Source organism: Vitis riparia, chromosome 8, assembly GCF_004353265.1.
Source record: "Vitis riparia cultivar Riparia Gloire de Montpellier isolate 1030 chromosome 8, EGFV_Vit.rip_1.0, whole genome shotgun sequence".
NCBI lineage: Eukaryota > Viridiplantae > Streptophyta > Magnoliopsida > Vitales > Vitaceae > Vitis > Vitis riparia.
Window position 1 is genome coordinate 2,153,746 of NC_048438.1, and position 20,988 is coordinate 2,174,733.

Consider the following 20,988-nt stretch of genomic DNA (forward strand, 5'->3'; position numbering starts at 1 on the left):
GTAAACTTTGATTTGAAGAATTATAGGCTTTTTTCATTTCTATGTAAAAAGTTTTATTTTTTATCAATCTTTGTAACCCTTGAGAGCATTGAGGTGACCAAATCAATCAAGGAACATCCATGGTGAATTCCCAATTAGAAAAAACTAAGTTTTTCGATGGAATAGTGGCTAAAGAAAAATTGGAATCACTCTCGGATTGGAGAATGCAATGGTATAGCTCGAGTAGCTAGATTAATGTTTGAGTGGGTATTGAGCGCTCAAACCCCTTCCAACATTGCATTCAACACCATAAGCCCTTCTAGTGCTCTAGTGATGCTTCTCGTGGTTATGGCAACAATAGGGGCAATATTAGGGTTTTATGGGGCATTTTAGGATTTCTTGTAAAATTTTCTAATCCTAATTTTGCTTCAGGTATTTTTGGTGTGTTTGGATATTTGAAAATCCAATATTTGGGCTTACTAAATATGCAGTAGGATTCTTAAGGCCATGGGAATTTTTTTTTTCCCACATATGTTATTTTTCCTTATATGCATATTTGATAAGTGGCATGGAATATATGAATTATGATAGAATAGATTGTAAGGTAATTTTGGAACTTCCTTTGGAAATTCACTCCAATTTCAAGCTCAGCCACTGGTTTGAGTTTTGAGTTTTGAGCTCTAAAACATGTTGAAACGAGTTCCAGATGCCTTCATCCAATTCGAAAATCATGATACTCATTTAGAACTCATAATATTTTAAGTCTTCTAGGTTGTTTATGACTTTTCTTTGTAATAAGTGGCCAATGGAAGTGTGCCCCATTTTAGGTTATTGTATAAAATCTCTTAGTTTAGGTTTTAGGAGGGTGAGAAGTTGGAAATTTTTGGTGGAAAAAAACAATAGGTTTGGTTTGTTTCCTTTTACTTTGACTTAATATATTGTTTTTAGTTTTTTATTTTATTTTATTTAATAAATGTCTTTTTACTCTATTATGGAGTGTGAAGATGACATCATTCCCATGAGAGACTAAAAAGTGATTGTAGGGTGTGAAGTATGAAAACCTAACGGTTAGAAACTTAGAGGAACAATGGAAAAAAAATTAAAGCAATGAGGTTAATGAATTGTTTGGGCTACAATTTATGAATCTATAGTTTTCTCCATGTTAGTTAGATCAGGAAATGATGTGGTAGACTATTTGCCAATACTAATGATTTTTGGCAACCTTTAATCACTAATTATCCTAGCTTTCCCTATCGTTATTTATCTTAAGACAAAGCTACAAGAAGTAAAAAAGGGTGAATAACCAAGACTTGAACCTGCACTTAATTCCATTCACTTTATGGTGTTTAGGAATCTAATTTGAAGAAACAAAAATAAGGTTTTGGATGCAATATTGAGTTGTAGAGTTCAGGTTGATCGTGAAAGACCAAGGATCCCTAAGACCTAAAGATTACCCTATGTAAGAAACCCTTGTTCTCTCTAACTTCTACTCCTACAGTTAGATTGTGGAAAGTCCCATACTTGAATCATTTGAATTAAAAATCAATATTTGTACCATTATTAATTTAGTTTTCTTTATTTAACTCTACCTCATAAAAATTAATTCACATACTATTTTCATTTTAGGATTGAAGTAAAAGCAACTCATTTGACCTAGTCTTGACAATTTCTATAGGTCAATCCCTAAGAATGGTACTTGGGATACTACAAAAGTTGTAGTAACTCTTCTCTGGTTTATCTCTAATGTATTTGAACTTTAGGATAGGTACTAATTTTCATATTATATCTAAATGACCCCTCACTATAAAGGGTCATGAGGTTCTAGATACAAAGACTTACTATTTACCTTCTTTAAACTTAGTAGCAAATGACCCTTTAAAAACATACTAAAAGCTTCTACATCAACTTAGAGGCATCCACACATGTTGAAAATAGAATTGGATTCCTTAGAGTTGTTGAAGACTCTAGAGAGTTGTTGAAGACTCTAGGGAGTTCTTCTAAACTCTTGTATATAACTTAATATGTAACATGTTAGGTAATTTCTAAGTTTCTAGAACATTTTAGAATTGCAAGGAATCATCAAAGGTTTCATAGAATTACACAAATGCCTATAAATAAGTGGATGCCTCATTTGGCTAAACATTGAAAAAAATTGAAAGCTTTAAGCATTTTTTGGTTTGCTAGTGCAATAAAATATCTCTTACTTCTATATCACGTAGCATTACTTACTATTACTATCTTAAGTTTGGAAGGCTAACTTAGTAACTTGAGTTGTCTAAATGTGGTACAAATTGTTTAGGAAACACCTAATGTCTCTAGTGAATTGTGCATTACATGATTCTCACTTCTCCAAATTATTTTCCATCTTATTTGCCTTAAATTTTTTTTTTTTTTTTTTATGTATTTCTAATAGTCAATATTTTCATTTATGAATTTGTAAATCTTGAAACTCTTTACAGTTGCGGCTCAAGGAAGAAGAAGAGAGTACAAGAGCCAAAGCATATGGAACCCAACAATCTTCTAATGTATGTTCTAATGAAAGTGAGATTGATGCCTCCAAGAAATAGAGATATGTAGAGAGCTATATGTGTCCTCCAAATCTTTCTGGTCTACGATACCAAGAGAGTTATATGAGTCCTCTGAATATTTCCACTGCTCAATGTCAAAGTGAAAACAAGGTTTTGTAAAAGATTTTGGAATAGACTCACTCTAAATGGATGACAAATTTGATGGCTGTAATAAGGTGGTAAGATAAGACTGGTTGAACATGGAATTCCATGTTAGAAATCTAATTTTCCATTTGAGGAAGAAAATAACACAAACTTATAAAGGCTTCTTCAAGACACTTTTTGTTACATAAGCTTAATCTTAAAGGTTGTACAACTTTAGTCAAGACTTAATTTGTAAATAATATTGTTACTTAATATCTATGAATTGTAATTATACAAGCTTGTATCTAATTTAATATTAATGCATATTATATATTTTGATTAACATTCAAAATTATATGACTTGAATATAAACGAGTAAGAAAATGAAATAACTTTAGAAATTAATTATTGTCAAACAATTTTTTTAATCTTTTTTCAAATTTCTAAGTTGTCTAACTTAACAACATTTTGATTGTTTTCTATTTTTTAACAACTAATATTCAATCTACCTTGTCAAATATATTTTCAATCAAAACTTTTGAAATTGTTCTTTACTATTTGTTTTGAAAAAAGTTATTCTTAAAAGTTATTTTAAGAGCATACAACCAAACAAGATGTTAACTTTTTTTATTTTTAATATATATATGTTGTTGTATTAGTAGCTCTAATCTTGCTATGTATACCTATATTTAGGAATTGAGAAAAATAATTTTCACATATTTGATTTACTAAGAAATAACCCATTTTTTTTATATTAATGTCATTTATTATTTCAAGTATTTACATGTAGAGTGTAAAAGAGAGGGTTATTGTTATAAGAAAATAATGAGGACATTTTTGTTCAAATGAGGTCGAAATAAGATGAAAGGTTAAATTTCAAAATTTGGGTCTTTAGTGACCCTTTTAATCAAATAGCCCATTTTAATATCCATGACAATGGATTGTTCATTCAATTCTCATTTCTTATTTCTAATAACTAACAGTATGAAAATGAGTGATGGAATGGATTTCCCATTCCTATTCCCTATTCCATTATTTCTAACATGCCCTTATGGTTTTTCTTTGTTGGGTTTTGTACCTGAATGAAGTGATCATGATGCCTTGGCTTTGAGGCATCACAAATGTATCGTGATGCCTTCATTTTTTTCATTTCCTTCGTACTTTCTTGGCACCAAACATAGAGTTAAGGATAAGAACTCAATATCAACAAGTAATTAGGCTTTAAAAAAAGGGCATTTTTCTCCTTTAGAAACATGATGGGGAATGGAATTTGAATCCCAAAAGGTAATCGAGAGAATTACAAACTTAACAGTCATAATACTTAGAAAAAAAAGAAGAAAAAAAAAAAAAAAAAGAAAGAAAAGAAAAACCATACAATAACCTTTCAAGCGTGGCACTCTTGCCATGCTTGCTAGAAAAGCTGTTGCACCAAAGCCAAAAATCTCTCTCCAAAATAGTCATCTTAATTTCTGGGTTTTCATCTTCTTCTTGTGACTCTCATATTTCTGCATATGGATTAAAAACAATAATAATAATAAAAAATCAATAAATAAAGATTCTATGGTTTTTCTATGTTATTGAAAAGCCATTTTTTGATACCATATCAAAAGTGACAACCAATTAAAAGTGGTTTCATCGCTATATTTGTTTAACTAATTTAATGAAATAGCTTATAGCTTAAAAAAGCTTAATATAGACACGAGAAAAATATTGCTTCTCTCAGAAGTTCAATTTTAGCTTATATAAGAAGTTATTTCATATTTAACAAAATTTTTACAATATCAATATGAACTTTTACTAATTATAACTTTGACTTCGATTTTAACTTCTAGCAAAAGCCAAAAATATCAAGGATTAACTTACATGTTTGGTATCCTACTGAAGAGCTATCATAGAATTTTCCAATATTCTACATACAAATTACTAAACATTGAGCAAGCATACTGTGATGGGAGACCATAAGTTCTATATTGAGGTTTGTAATCACAAGGTTTTGAGTTGTTAGTCAACTTGATATATTTTGTTGGCCATTATCTAGAAATTTAAGCTTTTGAGTTAATTGATTGTATAACATAATGTGAAACTCAAACTAGGAAAATGAGATATGTGGAAGCAGCAAACCTGAAAATTGGTGTTAATGAATGTTGAGACGTAGGCGTGGAGGCAAGGAAGGGAAAGCAGGGGAACCATCACTGCTGTCAGAGTCTCCCCTCAATGCATCCTCAACCTGAGCAGCAAACTGCAAGTTCCACAGCACATCCTCTATGGATGGTCTCTCTGCTGGGTCCTTAAACAGGCATCTGATGCAGATCTCCATCATTGTCTTCAGTGATTCATCCGAGCACGTCCTGTGAACTGCAGCATCCACCATGTTTCTTCTGGATGCATCGTCTGCTGTTACGCATGCTTGTAACTGCAGAGCAACCAGGAACTGTTAGAGCATGATATATATTATGAGCCTAAATCCAAAGAGTTTAAACCTATAGGAAAGTTGGTAGCTTAACATGGTATCAGACTTCTGGTTAACTAGAGGTCTGGAGTTCTATCTGTCTATTTACCAATATGGTTTTATATTTGCATTCAGTAAGCTGAAGTGTCCAAACTGACTGTAGTTCTGATTTTCCGACTTTGCAGGCCTCTTTTTCAAGTATTCATACAAACAAAGACAACAATGCTTGGAGAAGGAGAGATCTTTGTAGTTATGCTAAAGTACCACCAGAAAGCAAAAAGGTCTCATTCATACAACAGACAGGAAGTGGTACATACTTCTGATCAAACAAGAAGGAATATAATCTGATGGATTGGTTTTTTTGGATGCTATTGTTGATGACTATGCAGTGTATGTTGTTTTACAAAATCAAGTATGGTGCAGTGAACATTTCATGGACTCTTTCAAAGAAATTAGAAGAGAGTTAAAAAAGAGTGAAGCGATGCTCTCTTACCCAATTTCTTATGACATCCACTTCATTCGTGGAATTGAACGGCCTTCCCATGATGAGCTCAAGCAATATCACTCCAAAGTCATAAATATCAATTTTGTCCTCATGCTGTACCCTGTGGACCAATGATATGAGTCTTGGTATGCTGAACTATGAAACTATGGTTTAAAACTTGGATATTTTTCATCATACCTGGCATTGACACTGAGTTCTTTGGAACCACCAGAGGAAATTCCACTGCTAACCTGTGATATCAAGTATAGTTAACCATCAACTCTGCGAGTTCTTTTCAAGAAAAAAATTCTTATAAAAGAAAATTCGTAAGTCATACCTTTCCCATATTCTCTGTTAGCAAAGGCAGGTTGTAGCTGCTAATTTTTGCAACAAGGTTCTGATCCAGCAAAATATCTGTTATTTTCAGATTATTTGAATATACACCAGGCACAATTCCGGTATGCAGAAATTCGATACCCTTTGCTACCCCTATGGCAGCTGCTATGCGTTGTGTCCAAGAAAGTGTTTGTCTGGAACGTCCCTCTGCCAAGTACAATGTAAGACCGAGAAACACAAGTGCTATATATATATATGTGTGTGTGTAACAAACAGAATCAGGAGGGAGGACATGAAGTGATCCCTTTTTCGTCTCTGCTCTATGGTACATACGTGGGGAGTTTAATGTATCAACATTTGACAGAAGTGAAGAATCATTCAACTGATCATATTAGTAGAAGTAACTACTCAGCAATTTTGATCAATGAGATTTCCCACAAAGGAATGGTTATCATGATAAACTCAACCATCCTAAATGTGTGGCCTAACATAAGGGAGGAGCAAGGAGTGTGACTTCATATCCTCCATCCTGAGAGAGCAATTGAATAAGTACAAATGAACCGATATAGGTAGTTATGGTTCATGGATTACCAGATATCCAGCTCCTCAGTGTCCCATTGGGGACGTATTCAAATATGAGAAAAATTCTGCTGACGCTTGCATCATCCAAGTAACACTCAAAGCAGTGTCCAAGAGAACTGACCAAATGGCGATGTCTGAGCTTTAAAATCAGGTCTATGTGGTGCATAAAGTTTTGGGTGCTGTGGCTCTTTTTCATTTTTAGGCACCTAATAGCAACAAGGGAACCGTCCTTCAACTTACCTCTGTACATCTAAGGTCACAACAGAAGCAAGACAAACATTCATGTTTCAGTAACTCAGTAAGCACATCCACTTTGTATTTATAGCATTGGAATCTAAGGGCAAGATGTTTCCATATTTGATTCACCAATGCAATCCCTGACACAAATGTAGTTCCAAAAGTGCATAATGGCATTCATGCTCTATGAACACGTAAAAGCAACAGAGTAGAACTCATTGAACTGAGTAAAGATGATAATAGTTAAGAAAAAGAAGCAAGAAATGGTTAAATTCTCTTCTAGATATTGGCAAGGCTCTGGAGCAATTAAAAAAATGTGAGATTTTATTTATTTATTTATTTTTTGAGTTGATATTTGGGTTATATTGTGTTGAAGATAACATATGCAAGTTTGAAGCTTAAATTGTCTCGTGATTTTTCAGAAAAAGAGAAGTCTCTCAATGGCTAATCAAGAAATTTCCATTGGAATTTGTTAGGACACTTATCAAACCTAATTCATGGAGCAGATTCTTGCAGATAAGTAACAATGTTGGAGTATGATAATGTATCCACATACCTGACCTTGAGAACCTTCACCCATGAAAGTTGATGTATCAAAGTTATTTGTAGCCTCCTCAAGCTCTTCCAGTGAAAATGTCCGGTAAGCTGGAAGGCCGAGGGCTCCCAGATTCATTGTTTGAGATACATACCCTTCAAATGAAAAAAAAAAAAATCACTGTCAGATTTTGTGTACATAATAAGTATCAAGAATTAGTTGTGGCTGTAATCAGGATTCGACTTTCATCTTCCAATTGTTTTCACTATTTCATACATTTCTTTATAGGTACGAGGCTTTTTGATTCATCAAAACTCTGCTTGGAACTTGAAATTGGATGGGAAGGAAGTCAAACAAAAGGATATTTTTAAACATAAATGCAGAAAAATTTTGATCATCCATGATCTTAGAATCATCTGAGAAGAACTAAAAAGCAAAAGGAATAGACTAGGTTTCTTGGATGCAGCATGATGAATGTGAAAGAATCAGAAAAAAAATGGATGAAATAAAGAGAGAGAGAGAGAGCGGGAAAGAGATTTACTTGCATCAGAAAACAACTTTGAGGAGTACACAGTTGATGCATTCTCGGCTATTGATTTGGTAGGGGGTGTTTTTGTTGCTTTTTTGGCATTTACTCTTCTAACAACCAAGAAAGCTAGACAAAAAAGTGCAATTCCTCCAAGAATTCCTCCAATTGTGCCCAACGCAAGAACAGCTTTAGAAGCTCCTTTTTGTTTCTTTCGGTGAGGTATGATTCCAACAGCTAAAGCCTCATTACGACAAAAGGAGAATGGATGTTGATTTTGCTCTCCAGTTGCCAAACAATTCCTACCATAGAGGACAACCCTCTTCTTAGAATCTGACTTGAGACAATTGGGCAAGTTTCCAGTCAAGAGATTTGAGGACAAATCCACAAATTCAAGCCCAGCATTGCAGGATTGATATCCAAAAAGCATTCCAGTGAATTTGTTTCCTGCAATATTCAGATAAGTAACAGAGGGAAGAGCTAACAATGATGGTGGAAATGGTCCTGCAAATCGATTGTAAGAGATATCCAACCGTTCAAGTTGATAATAGGAGCTTACTTCAACAGGAATCCCAGAACTAAACCTGTTCTTTTTCAATACAAGGGTAACCAACTTGGTGCCAAGTCGAGGAAACTGAGGTCCAAGAGCGTTATCTTCCAAGTCAAGAACTTGAAGGTTGTCCAAACTGCTAAGATCAGGCACTTCTCCATAGAAGTGATTATGAGAAAGAGTAAGAATTCTGAGATTTTCCAAACTTCCCAATGAACTTGGCAATGACCCATTAAATGAATTCTTCTTCAAACTCAAAACAGCCAAAACAGGTAGCAAGCTCAGCCAATCAGAAAGTTCACCAATGAACATATTGTCATCTAGTATAAGTGTTTGGAGGCTTGTTAAATATGCAATCTCCTCAGGAATTGTACCATAAAAGTAATTTGAACTTATGTTGAGTATTTCAAGGGATGACAATCGTGCTATTTTACTAGGCATGGGACCCCATAAACCGAGAGAAACTAATGTGAGAACCTTCAAGCTTGGAAGCTTAACCAGCGTTGTTATGAAGGAATCTATGGAGAAATTCCTAGGCAATGGAGGAACCCCCTTGTGTCCAATAATATGCAGCTGGGTTATGCTTTCTTCATAGCATACAACAGTAAGAGATGAACTTGGTTCAGTGTCACAGAAGTCAGTATTGTTATTCCAGCTGCTTAAAATGGCTGGGAAGTTCAAAATTCCCTGAATTCTGATAAGGGTCTGAGCCTGGGAGGACGGGAGCTGCTCTGAAGGGCGGATTGAACCCAAAATCATAACCAGAACCAGAAGTGCCCAATGGCAGAATCCTTTTGCCATCAGTACTAATGCAGGAACTGGCAGTTATAGATCACTGAAATCCCAAAAAACACGAAAATTTTGCAGAGATACCATCAACAAACTAGGTAATAATCATCTAGGATGAAACCAAAACAGTACCAATAGAGTTCTGTGAATTTCACTCACATACAATGTCTGCAACCATATCAATGAACTGAAAAAAATTAAAGAAATAAATAGAAAATTCAGATAATTTTGAGATGCATATACATTACAGTTACAATTCCCTATGTTCTGTTTGACTGCCTAGAAATTGGAAGAAAATTTGGAGTCATGGAACAGCCACCCCAACTGCAAACCCGCCCTCAACAGGATTCCATGGTTTCATTTCTCTCTCCATAATTTCTCAGGAATCAAACAGAACAGGAGTATAGCTATACTTTCATACTATTATTTAACAAACTTATTTCTAAGTTCATGAAAAGCATACCTAACTCATGGAGAATCAAGAGAAACCCTTCACAAAGATGAAAAAAGCTTGTGAAATGACTCCAACCCAACTCAGATTAAGAAGTTCCCACTTGAATTCCACAGCCAGATCACCAAAAAAAAAGGAGGTAAATCTCACCATCAAGCCAGAAAACGTTATCCACACATTTTCACAGACACCAAGAGATTTCTTATGGACTGAGTTGGGCTGCAAAGAGAGACCAAAACAAATCACAAAGAGACAAGAACCTTAACATTTTTCTTTATCAGTATGTGCTTTTGAAGCTTCAAGGAGGGGCCACTCTGGAGTTGAGATGTAAAGCAAAAGTAGCATTCTTTTGCAGAGAGAAGCAGAAGCTTTATTCTCCTTGTATGCCACTGCCATATCTATATATATGAATTCATTAAAAACACTGTAACAACCCTTCTTCATCTATCTATGTTTCTATTCAAAATTATATATGATTAAAACCCTCTATCTAAAAAAGCTTAAGGTTTGAGGGAAAGAAAACAGTGAGGAAAAGGAGAAAAAAAAAGCAAAAGATGAGAAAAAAACATTATAATATAGAAATATAGAACCAAACATGACCTAAATACTTTCAATTTATCTCACTTTAATTTTTTTTTTTTTTTTTAAGATATATTTTGGAGAGTGGAGAATGAGAGACAGATGGGTTTGATTATGATGAAATTCTTTTTGAAGCGTGGAATGAATGAGTGATTGTAAGGGGAGAGGGGGTTGAGGTGGGGCTTTCACTTATTTTGTGGGACCATTCTAGTTGGTTGTCAGTTGCTTTTGCCGCCTTTTTTATTTTTTATTTTTATGCTTTTTGATTGGTTTTTTCACTAACCAACTATTGCCCTCTTAATGCCCATTGGACACCCTTCTTCTCACATGTCCATCAATTATTTTAAGGTTTTTTTTTTTTTTTAATCAATGGTATCCTTATTTTTGTTTCATTTTTATTTAAATATATATTTACTTTTTCTTTTTCAAGTTGTTTTTTTTTTATTTTAATTAAAATTTTGTGAGAAAATCATTGAAATTTAATTCATTTGTTTTCTTTGATGGGATGATGGTGGAAAAATGGATTGATTTTGCAAAATTGACTTTTAGTGGTCCTATGATAAGACAATGATATTCATTGTGATTAACTTTAGAAATATTAAGGATATTTAATTTTGTATGAATTTAAAAAAAAAAAAGAAAAAAGAAAAAGAAAATTGAAGATCATAAGAGTTGGGATCCTTGCATGAGAGGATATAAAATCATAATGAAAACTACCTTTTTACTTAAGTTATGATCATGATTGGTCTTAAAAATGACTCACCAACATGAATGAGTGATACCTTTTTTCAACAAGAAGAAAAAAACAAAAACAGAATTGAAGCAATCAATGATGCTTTATTCTAATTTTTCTAATTAATCCTTTAATCTTGTTTGGTAGGAAAGAGGTTGGAGTTTGATTATATCTTAAGTTCAAACCCTTCCTAGCAGTGTAAACAAAGAAAATCTCTCTTTGTTTAGAAGGGAAGATGAGTAATTTAAGACAATGAAATGGATGATGCATAATTCAATTGTATCACGGAAAAAAAATATATAAGGAAGATTATTTGGGTTTCTTAACACTTTCCTCCTCGGCCCGTACCTGACATAATTTGGATTCATAAACAAATGGAGAAAATACAAATATGAAAGAGAACGAAACAAATGAGATAAATACAAATTGCAGAAAAACTGTTTGAACACATGATTTTTCATTAAAAGAAGTTTTGATATCATGTTGAACTATCAATTTTTTTAAAAGTTTAAACTTATAAAATTTCAATTCAATATACATATCATACTAAAAAATTTACATTTTTTATATAATAAATATGTGAAAAATGTTAAATTTAAATATTTTTTTAATTATTATTTTCATTCTTTCTTTTCTTCCATTTTTTCCTTTGCTCTTCCAAGGTCCAAATTGAGGGCATTCTTGCATTGAACGGAATGTCTCAATTTGAATAGAAATCCATGCAAAATTATCATTTGAACTTTAAATTACAAACAAAACAAAGGTTAAAATATAAAATATTTGAAAATAAGAAAATAAAATTTTTTTAAAAATAAATAATGTTAACATATTTAAAGTTTTAACCAGAAAAAAAAAAAAAAACCGATGTAGTAGAGAAGGCACAGGTCTTAATTTTTGATAATGAATTTTATAAAATATCAAACATAAAGAAATAAATAGAAATGAATTTTGAAATTCTCTTATTTATTTTGCATTGATTTGCAATGAAAAATATAATAATAATAATAATAAAAGTAATAAAAAGTAAATATTTTGAAATGTGATAAATTATAGGGAGAAAAAAAAATTGAATTCAAACTTAATTTTTATTTCCCCACCCCTCTTCTCTTCTCTTTTTTCACATGTTTTTCAATATTAAAACAAAATTGGATCATCGCTTGATTTACGTTACTTAAAATGACTTAATAAGTTATTAAACATGTTTGGTAAAATAACTTAATAGCACAACTTAAAGTTAAAAATAATTTTTAAGTTTTAAATTAAAATAATTAACTTACTCTTAATTTCAAAATTTTTATTTTATTTACCCACATTTAATAAGAGTATTAATAATAATTTAACTTAAAATTAATTTTAGTTATTAAATAATAAGTATTACCTTTTACTAAACACCTACTATATTTACTAATTGTTTTCAATATATATATATATATGAAAACATGTTTGGTAATCCAATATTCTCAATCATAGGTTTTTGAGAATTGTTCTAAAAATAGGGTATTTTTGAAGAATATATTTTGATTGTTTGAAATTGTTTTCACTTCATTTTTGAGAAGTTATTTTAAAAAATAATTCTACAAGTATGGAGAATAATTAAAAATAAAGCATCATAAATAAAAATTAATTTTAAAAAATATAGAAAACAAGTTAAAAATTTTCAAAATTTTAAACAAATTTTTATTCTAAAAAATATCAGAGAACCATTTTCAAAACTATTTTTTTAGTTCTATTTTTTAAAGCATTCCCAAACAAACCCTTAACGATTAAATAATTTTAAAAATAAATAATGCATTTAAATAGGGTATTAGTTGAGAATCTATATTTATTTTAAATCCACATCAAAACAAAAACTAAATCCAACCCAATGAATCCAAACCCACCTAACTTTGATAAAATCATAAAATACCTCCTCCATTAATCAACTCTTAAAATCATTACTCAAAGACCATGACCATCACTCATTATAAAAATCAGAAATAACAAAGACCATTCCATGAATCAACTCTTGACATCATTATCCAAAAGACCATGAAGATTACTCATTGTAAAAATTAGAAATTACAAGTACCATTTTTTTGGAAGACTTCATGATATGTTTGGAAGTATTAGGCGGATTAAATCTCAATTGGTACAAGTCCAAAAGTTTGAGAATCAAACTTAGTTTAAATCCCTTTTTTTACGAGAGTTTCTTAAACACTAACCATCGTTTGAAGATCAAATATAACTTTTAGGAATAGTTGGATGGTTAGGCATCCGAACATCATTAATCAATGTTTTGGAGAAGGAATTTCATGGTTCTCTTCAAGTGAGGTGTCGGAAGAAAATTTTTATTTAATTGAAAATTTAAAATATCAAAGTATTAAATATATAAAATTAATTTAAATATTCTTTAATTTTAAAAATAAAGAATGATGCATCTATAATATTGAAGAATTTTTTTTTTCCATAATGTATTTTATGATATCAATATATCATAATGCTAGGAATAATTGGACTCTATTGAAAAATAACTTGTGTATAGATATGTGCACATATACATGGTAGAAATATTCATTTATTCGTATGTATACCACAATATCATGATGTTAACTTTGATATAAAATCTAAAGTTTGAGTAACACTTTTATATCAATTTTGTGACTTATTTTATATGAGGGGTAACTTTTTATTATTATTTGTGTTAAAAAAAAAAAGACAAAAAACCTATATTTTAAATTTAATTATATATATAGTGTTACAAAATTTCCTAATTTATCAAAGGTATGTGTAAACTTAAAGAAAACTCAAATCTTATTTTCAAGAAAATTGGTTTCTAATAAGTTGTTAGAAAATTTCCAAATTTGTTGAATGGATGTGTAAACTCAAAAAAAGTTGTTCATAAGCTATTTGCTCATAAGTCTATTTGTTTCCCATATTTAGCCTTTAGATATGGAATCACACAAAAAAGGGATTAAAAAAATGATACACATTCTACATTAAAATCCTACAAACCTAAATTCTTAGAGAAAAATTGATCATAATTAAGATTTAAGATGAAAAGACAAACATTATCTTTACCATTCATAGCTATTACCTTAACACCATAAAAGAGCCCGACCAAATGCTTTATTTCCTTAATAACTTGGGTGACTTGAAACATGGAGTGGTGTGTGTATTTGTCGGTGGCTTTGAAGAGAGAAAGCATTTTGGATTTGATTATGGGTAAGAATATGAAGACCCACTTTCCTCAAAGTGGGAGAATTCTCCATGGGTGATGAATCTTGAGGGAGCATTATTAAGAGGCAATTAAAGGTGGCTTGTCGCCTTTTCCCCTGTCACTTCTTTCTCAATTATTATATCACTAGCTTCCAACTTTCAAGCCTCAACTCATCATGCTTCACAACTCATTCCCCCATTATTATTTCATCATCACTTTATTCCAAAGTGAAGACATACAAATAAATATGTTATATGTATATTGGAGAATAAATTTTTCTATACGATTATGGTGCATTTGAATCTAATATCCAAGAATTTTATTTTGAAAAGGCTTTTTATTGAGATAAGAATCATTATTATATTTTCAAAAAATTTTATTAAATAAAAATTTAATTTCTTTTGTCAAGGAGTATGATATATATATCGAGTGTAAATCGTGCAAGTTTAAATTTTCAACATAATATCAAAGCTTCAATTGACGGGAGGTTGCAATTCGATAGAAATCCAAATTCTATCTATCTTTATTTGTTGGAAATAAATTTGTCTCTCTACGTGCAAGTATGAACACATGTGAGAAATGATGTTAAAGAGCATGATATGTATATTGAACCCAAATATTAGGAAGTTTAAGTTTTTAGGAAAATTGATAGTTCAACATTTTTCATACTTAAAAAAACATGTCTTCCTACTCCATTTACAACATAAAAAAAATCACTTTAAAAAAATGTGAGATTTATTATTAATAATTCTATTTAAATATTTCAAAAAATTGTATTTGATCTCTAATGTTGTTTTAGCATACTTGTTCATTCAAATATAGGATTTATATAAGACCCTTTAGTATATTTAAAGTATGTTTTTCTTTTTCTTTTTTATTCTTATCTCTTCTCTCTCTCTCCCTTTTTCTTTTTTCTTTTTAATTTTTTGCTTGTTTATTATTTTTATGGGGTAAAGCTCATGCATATTACCTAATTTATTATATAAAAGTAATATATGTGTATGGATTTTGTCCAAAGAGCACATAATTGTCATAGTCAAAAGCAATTACTAACTTTACAAAAGACTAATATTTTAGTGTATCTAATCCTCAATTTTCACTTTTTTTTTTCCCCTTCAATGCCTAAATTATATTTCTCAACTTTAATTTTTTGTCAAAAAGAAGTTGTGAAATTAAATTTTCATGAAATTACACTTTTAGTTAAAAAACTTAGGTTGCCTTTAGTTTGAAAAACATTTCTAATTTTCATTTTAGATTTATTTTTTTTGAAGATGTGTTTTCTTAAAAATAAAAACAATTATTTAAAAATAAGATTATAAAATATTGTTTGGTTTTAAGTTTTCATTAAAATAAGAATATATATAAGTTTTTTAAAAACTACTATAAAAGAATTTTGAATCATGCAATCCAACCTATTCAAATTTAATCCGATCGATCAGAGTTTAACCTGACTAATCCGAGTTTAATTTAATCAACTCGAGTTCAACCAAAAATTTTAAAAAATGAGATTGAGTTAGACTTGTGTTAAATACCTCCAATTAGAAGTTGAACTTAAATTGATTGTTTTTTAATTCTGGTTGAGATCAGGTTAACCATTAAACACGACTAACCCATGTAACTTGCAGCCCTTGATTTTGTTTCTTTTTATAGTGTTTCAATAATTTTTGTAAGAAAACTTTGAACAGCCAATTGACTTTACTGCTTTTTCTATTTTTGTGTTCAATTTTTCAAAAAATGAAAATGAAAGTGCCACCCAAATATTTTTTTTCTCCTAATTTTTATTTGAAAATAAAACCGTCTAAATTAACAGAATTTAAATTTTAATTTCTTGAAATTTCTTTTAGCATAAACAACATGAAAACCTTAATTCATATTTTAAACAATAACACATTTCAAACTTTAAACATTTTAGAAAATAATTTAAATTCTATTTGAGATAATAAATTTTAGAATTTTGTTTGATTATGCTTTTATAACCAACCTTTATAGTTATTAAAAACCTAATCGATGTGATCGATAAAATCGGTTTAGACCCCAATTTATTCATTTTTTATTATTTTTAAAAATTAACTACTAATTAAAAAAAAAACTTAATATGAAAATCTAAAAATATTGATTTTTTTAGAAACTCACAAAAAGCTTAACATAAAAATCTGAAAATTTTGGTTTCATTCTTAATGAAAATATCAATATTATTCTTGAAATCTATGATTGAAAAAAAAAAAAGAAAAAGAAAAAGAAAACCACTTTTGTCAACCCTCCAACCTCACAAAGCCAAATGTGATGTAGGCCTGCAGGACCCATCACACAAGCTCTTGCATTACAGTGGATTTTTCTCATAACCATTCACTATTTATAGATGGAAATCAAAGCACAGTGTACACCCAATAAAAAAAATAATAATAAAAAAAAGAGTTCTTCCTTTTAACATTCTGAGGTTTTCAACTCATAAAACCCACAAGAGAGAGAGAGAGAGAGATCTATGTTTTGAGGGTGCAGATGAGAAAGCTAGCAACTAGTGTCGATAATCTGTGGACCCAAGTACTCAGTCCAATCCATCTTTGAGTCCTCTGGCATCTCAACCTCTTCCAACCATCCATACCTCTCTTCTTCTTCTTCTCCATCCTCCTCTTTCCTCGTCCTTGCTTCTCCATCTGCATTATCATCAATGAACTTCAATCAGCATACACATGGAATCCAACATTTTCAACCCGAAAAAACCAATAATCTGAGATGAAATTATCAGCTTCCAAACTCCACTCAACATATAAAAAATTTTCATGTTTGGACATGAGATATGAACCCTTCAACATGGCCCCAGTAAAGGGCAATTTTCAACGCTTCTGGCCTCATTGAAGCCTAGATTAGTCTTCCTTGAAACTGAAACTCTAGCCTATTGTTTCCCAAAAGTGTTTGAAAATAGTGCATTTTCTGTGTTTCCATCAGCAATTGTATAATGTGCTAGTCAACTTTCCTACAAGCCAAACACCCTCACCCCACATTTGACCCCATGCCCGCATCATTAATAGTAGATAAATGGATGGGGGAATACAGTGGTAGGACAGACTCATACCAAGACCTCTACAGACACCATATTAGTATAGCAACTTTCTAAAAACTTAGTTAAGATTCGGGCTCCTAATATATAACAATATCACTAGATTTTTTCTTACTTGAGAAGGCAGTGAAGGGAGAATCTTTGTAGTATGAGCAGTCCCGGCCATCTTTTTTAGAATAAGGAGGGCCAAGAACATCAAGCACTGCACATGGTGTTATGGCTGTGAAGGCATGGATGTTGCCTCCTGAAGTTGGATACAATACTGAAGTGTTGCATGGAGCTGTGAAGACGCTGTCCGCCTTCAATCTTGCTAATCTCACTGCAAAAACCATATCTTACTTGGGTCAGAACACCGGTCAATCGATCAATCCTGCTTTCAGTTTAATCTAGATAGACTCACATTTGGAGGGGGGCGAAGAGGAATCAGAGCCAACAGGATCAACCCAGTCATAAGATTTGATGTGCATGCTTCCTAACAGAAGCTTGCTGAAGACCGTCATTCCCGGGTGGTTATGGAGGGGAATGACAGCTTTTGGAGGAAGAAAGAAAATACACAACTGCAAGGAGAAAATTTATAGCACGCCCATTAACAATTTGAGCTGAATTTTGATTATAACTTCTATAACTAAACCGAGAACTTCCACAAAATGTTTGATCTAAGGATGAGCATCCATGTATAAGCTGAAATCTGATTTTCCCCAATTAGTTCCTAGATTAATGAAGCATCCAGAAATGATCTCTTACCGAAAACTCCTCACACTTGTATACAGTAGCGCATGTAACTTTGGGAATCCCTTTGGCAGCCCTTTTGGCCTTGAAGAACGGGATATCTTTGCTTAGTCCTACATCTTCAGGCCTCATATTATCTGCCAGACCAGAAAGTATAAGTCAAACAACTCCATCTTCTTTTAGCAAACAAGTTATGTACTTGGCACAAAAAATTATTCCGTGTTACAGTACGAAGTGTATTATAGTATGCACATGCCCCTGTCCCCTGGAAAAGGAGGCATGCAGGTTGAAACAGCACATACTTTATGGTATCCTAAGCTTCTTAATTTCCAACAGATTTGGGCTTTTTTAATTGGTTGCAAAGGGTTAGACAGGATGCTGATATATGGCAAAAAATCAAAAGTTTGTGACCAGAACCAGGACACCAAGAAAGAAACAATATATCCAAAATCCCCAATTGCCCTTGCAAACAACTAGGGAGAAGAAAAAAATATATATATCCCCACTATCTAGTTAAGGGTACAACCACCTAAGAGGACAACAAAGAATCAAAGTTTGGAAATATGGTAATTGGGAAATCACAAATAAGAATCTGCCAAATCCCAATTAGTAACTATCTAAAGTCACTATCAAATTCTTTGTAGTGATGGAAGTAGGGCATTTGTAGAAAATGCAGCTAATTGTCCATGAATCTGTGTGATATTTCCACTTATAAAACCAAAATTTTCATACCCAAGCACCATTTTCAAGGCAATATCCATGGAACAGGTACATTTTCAACAGAATAGAAGCATGGCATCAAAAATCAAAGTCAAGTATCTAGGAAGAAGAAAAAAGGGAAAGAGGAACTACCCAGAATGTGGCAGAGCTTGGTTACATCAGTGGGCTGAGGAACGGTGCCAAGGCCTTTGAACACATCTCTGCAGGCCACAAACAGCCTCTGCAGAGAAGATCTTTTTGTCATCTTTTTGCATTTCTTCTTCTCAATACCCCTTCTCACTCTTCCAACGCCTTCCCTCCTCCTCTCCACCACCCCATTCTCAGTTGCAACCATTTCTTCGAATCCCCACAAAATACTACAACACCCACCCGTGCAGCACTTACACAACTTCAATCCTCGAGATTTGTATCGGAAACGACGGAGATCAGATTCCAAAAAAGCACCCGTGCAATACTTAAACAACTACAACCACTCTCGAATCGAGTAGGCTAGTAAGAGCCAGATAATAACCCAAAACCCTGTGAAGATGAAGGAATGAGAAAAGATCAAGCAAAAGCAAGTTACACAAAAGCACCCATGCAGGGGAAAGAAGATTAGAGTGAATGCAATCCAGAACCCAAAAACTTGTATGAAGATGGAGAGAGGGATGGGAAATATGAGAAAAAGAGATTGCTTGGTTGTTGGGAAAATGTTGGCTGAGGATGTGGAATGAAGAATATAAATAGAAGATGCGAGAGAGGAAGGAGGCAAAACAATGGGCCATCCCTTGTTAGAGACAGATGAATCGATAGAGAGAGACAGTTGGAAAATGTTGAAGGGAAAAAAAGGCAAAACCAGCGTTAGTTTTCCCTCCCGCCCCTAAGATTCAACCACCACCCTCGTCCCTGGTTTTGGGTTGACAACTTCAATTTACCATTTTACCCTCACTCTCCATTACTCTTTCCCTCTTGTTTATAATGCTAATTTTGGTAAATTATACTATATCATATTATGATATGCCCATTGACTTTCCTTACCGATTCACCCTTAACTTTTTTTTTTTTTGTTTGACTCATCTTTCCATTCTAAAAAAGCATTAGTTTATATTTTTTTAGTTATGAAATAGTCATGATTATGAAATGAAGATATTTAAGGTACTGTTTGGTTGCAATTTCTAGCTTCTATTTTAGAAAATAAAAAAATAATACTAATTTCCATATAAAATATAAAACTCTTATAACCTTACTTTAAAAAATAATTATTTTTAAGAACCATTTAAAAAGATAATAAGTTTTAAAAATTTTGAAATCAATATTTAAGAACTTGAGTAAGTTCCTATTTTTCAAATGGGATCTGACTGAAAGAATATGATCAGTATAAAAAGCAATCAAACTAGATTTGAATATAAACAATGAGATTAGATTTAAATTTAAAATAATGAGACTTAAAATGTATATATGACATGATTTGATTAATCCCATGTTTTAGATTGAATCAGATAGCGAGACCCATAGATATAGGAAATGTATCCAAATTATTTTTATGAATTAAAATAATAGTGATAGATGATATGAAAAGTCGAATTTAAAGAGATCATATCTTTAGGCCATTAAAGTGAATAAGCTCCACTCTTAAATTTAGTGATAAGAGAAAGGATGTTATTGGTTTTGTTTGTTAGTTACATAGTGAAGGACCATTTAAATAAGGAAGCATTAGAAATAGATCACCTCAAGTCTAATTTCAAGGGAAATATGATATTTTCAAATGTTGTATGTAATTTGTTTCTTTATAATATATTTTTAAAAATTATTTACGAAGAAGAAAATTAAAAAAACAGGCTTTTATAAGCTTTTTATTTTTATTTTTTTTTCCCCTAAAAGGCTAAAAAAAGGGAAGATATTTTCAAAACCCAAAACTATCATGAAAATTTCCTATTTCAAAAGGCAAACCCACTAAGCAAGCACTTAGAGCCGTGCCTAAAGAGCAGTGCCTAACCATGATGCCCATGGAGTGGTGTGATTTGATGGTAACATGTCAAAGTCTTGACAGTCTTTTTTTTTTTCCTTTTTTCTTTTTTCCTTGATTTAATTTAATTATTTTACTTTATTTTATTTTTTGGGTTTTATTAGGTTGCCACATATGCCTCTTTTTTATTGACTTATATTATTTTATTTTAATTTGGTCAATTAAATATTGAGGTGGGTTTAAGCCCAATGGTTGGTATCTTCCAATGTGTAAAGTTAAACAGTGGGTGAGGCACAACACACAAGGGCCCACACATTCATCATCCCACCAAAAGCCCTACAAAACAATGTGCTATTTTGTATATATTACTAATAATAATAATAATAATAATAATAATTAAAAATAGAAGATAAAACAAAAAGGAAAAGTTAAACAAAATCATATCTATGTCCACATTAA

General features: G+C 31.7%; 2 protein-coding genes across 4 annotated transcripts; both read right to left on the reverse strand.

Annotated features, from left to right (window-relative positions):
• Positions 1-3,844: 3,844 nt before the first annotated feature.
• Positions 3,845-10,088, reverse strand: LOC117921061 (probable inactive leucine-rich repeat receptor-like protein kinase At3g03770). Of its 3 annotated transcripts, XM_034838830.1 has the most exons (10): positions 9,582-10,088; positions 9,278-9,305; positions 7,795-9,164; positions 7,275-7,408; positions 6,491-6,731; positions 5,901-6,106; positions 5,762-5,814; positions 5,573-5,684; positions 4,752-5,043; positions 3,845-4,135 (listed from the first exon to the last, which is right to left on the reverse strand). In XM_034838830.1, exons 3-9 carry the CDS (start codon positions 9,128-9,130, stop codon positions 4,765-4,767), a joined length of 2,361 nt encoding a protein of 786 aa, XP_034694721.1. In that variant the 5' UTR covers positions 9,131-9,164; positions 9,278-9,305; positions 9,582-10,088; the 3' UTR covers positions 3,845-4,135; positions 4,752-4,764. The 3 variants fall into 3 exon arrangements, with proteins under 3 accessions (XP_034694721.1, XP_034694722.1, XP_034694720.1); XM_034838831.1 differs by lacking the exon at positions 9,278-9,305; XM_034838829.1 differs by having other exon boundaries at positions 7,795-9,286.
• A 6,319-nt stretch (positions 10,089-16,407) lies between these two features.
• On the reverse strand, positions 16,408-19,321 carry LOC117919902 (plant cysteine oxidase 2-like). Its single transcript, XM_034837191.1, has 5 exons — positions 18,717-19,321; positions 17,880-18,001; positions 17,536-17,692; positions 17,251-17,454; positions 16,408-16,731 (listed from the first exon to the last, which is right to left on the reverse strand). The coding sequence occupies exons 1-5, from the start codon at positions 18,916-18,918 to the stop codon at positions 16,586-16,588; spliced, it is 831 nt and encodes a 276-aa protein (XP_034693082.1). The 5' UTR covers positions 18,919-19,321; the 3' UTR covers positions 16,408-16,585.
• Between the last annotated feature and the right edge of the window lie 1,667 nt (positions 19,322-20,988).

Bases quoted from the DNA above. Each gene is read 5' to 3' on its own strand.
- LOC117921061 (XM_034838831.1), bottom strand. From the start codon at position 9,130: ATGGCAAAAGGATTCTGCCATTGGGCACTTCTGGTTCTGGTTATGATT. The intron at 7,409-7,794 runs GTAAATCTCTTT...TTTCATTTGAAG, and splicing joins AAAGTTGTTTTCTGATGCAA to GGTATGTATCTCAAACAATG. The intron at 6,732-7,274 runs GTATGTGGATAC...TTGTGACCTTAG, and splicing joins GTGAAGGTTCTCAAGGTCAG to ATGTACAGAGGTAAGTTGAA.
- LOC117919902 (XM_034837191.1), bottom strand. From the start codon at position 18,918: ATGGTTGCAACTGAGAATGGGGTGGTGGAGAGGAGGAGGGAAGGCGTT. The intron at 17,693-17,879 runs GTAAGAGATCAT...TTCTCCTTGCAG, and splicing joins ACAAGTGTGAGGAGTTTTCG to TTGTGTATTTTCTTTCTTCC. The intron at 17,455-17,535 runs GTGAGTCTATCT...TGGTTTTTGCAG, and splicing joins CTCTTCGCCCCCCTCCAAAT to TGAGATTAGCAAGATTGAAG.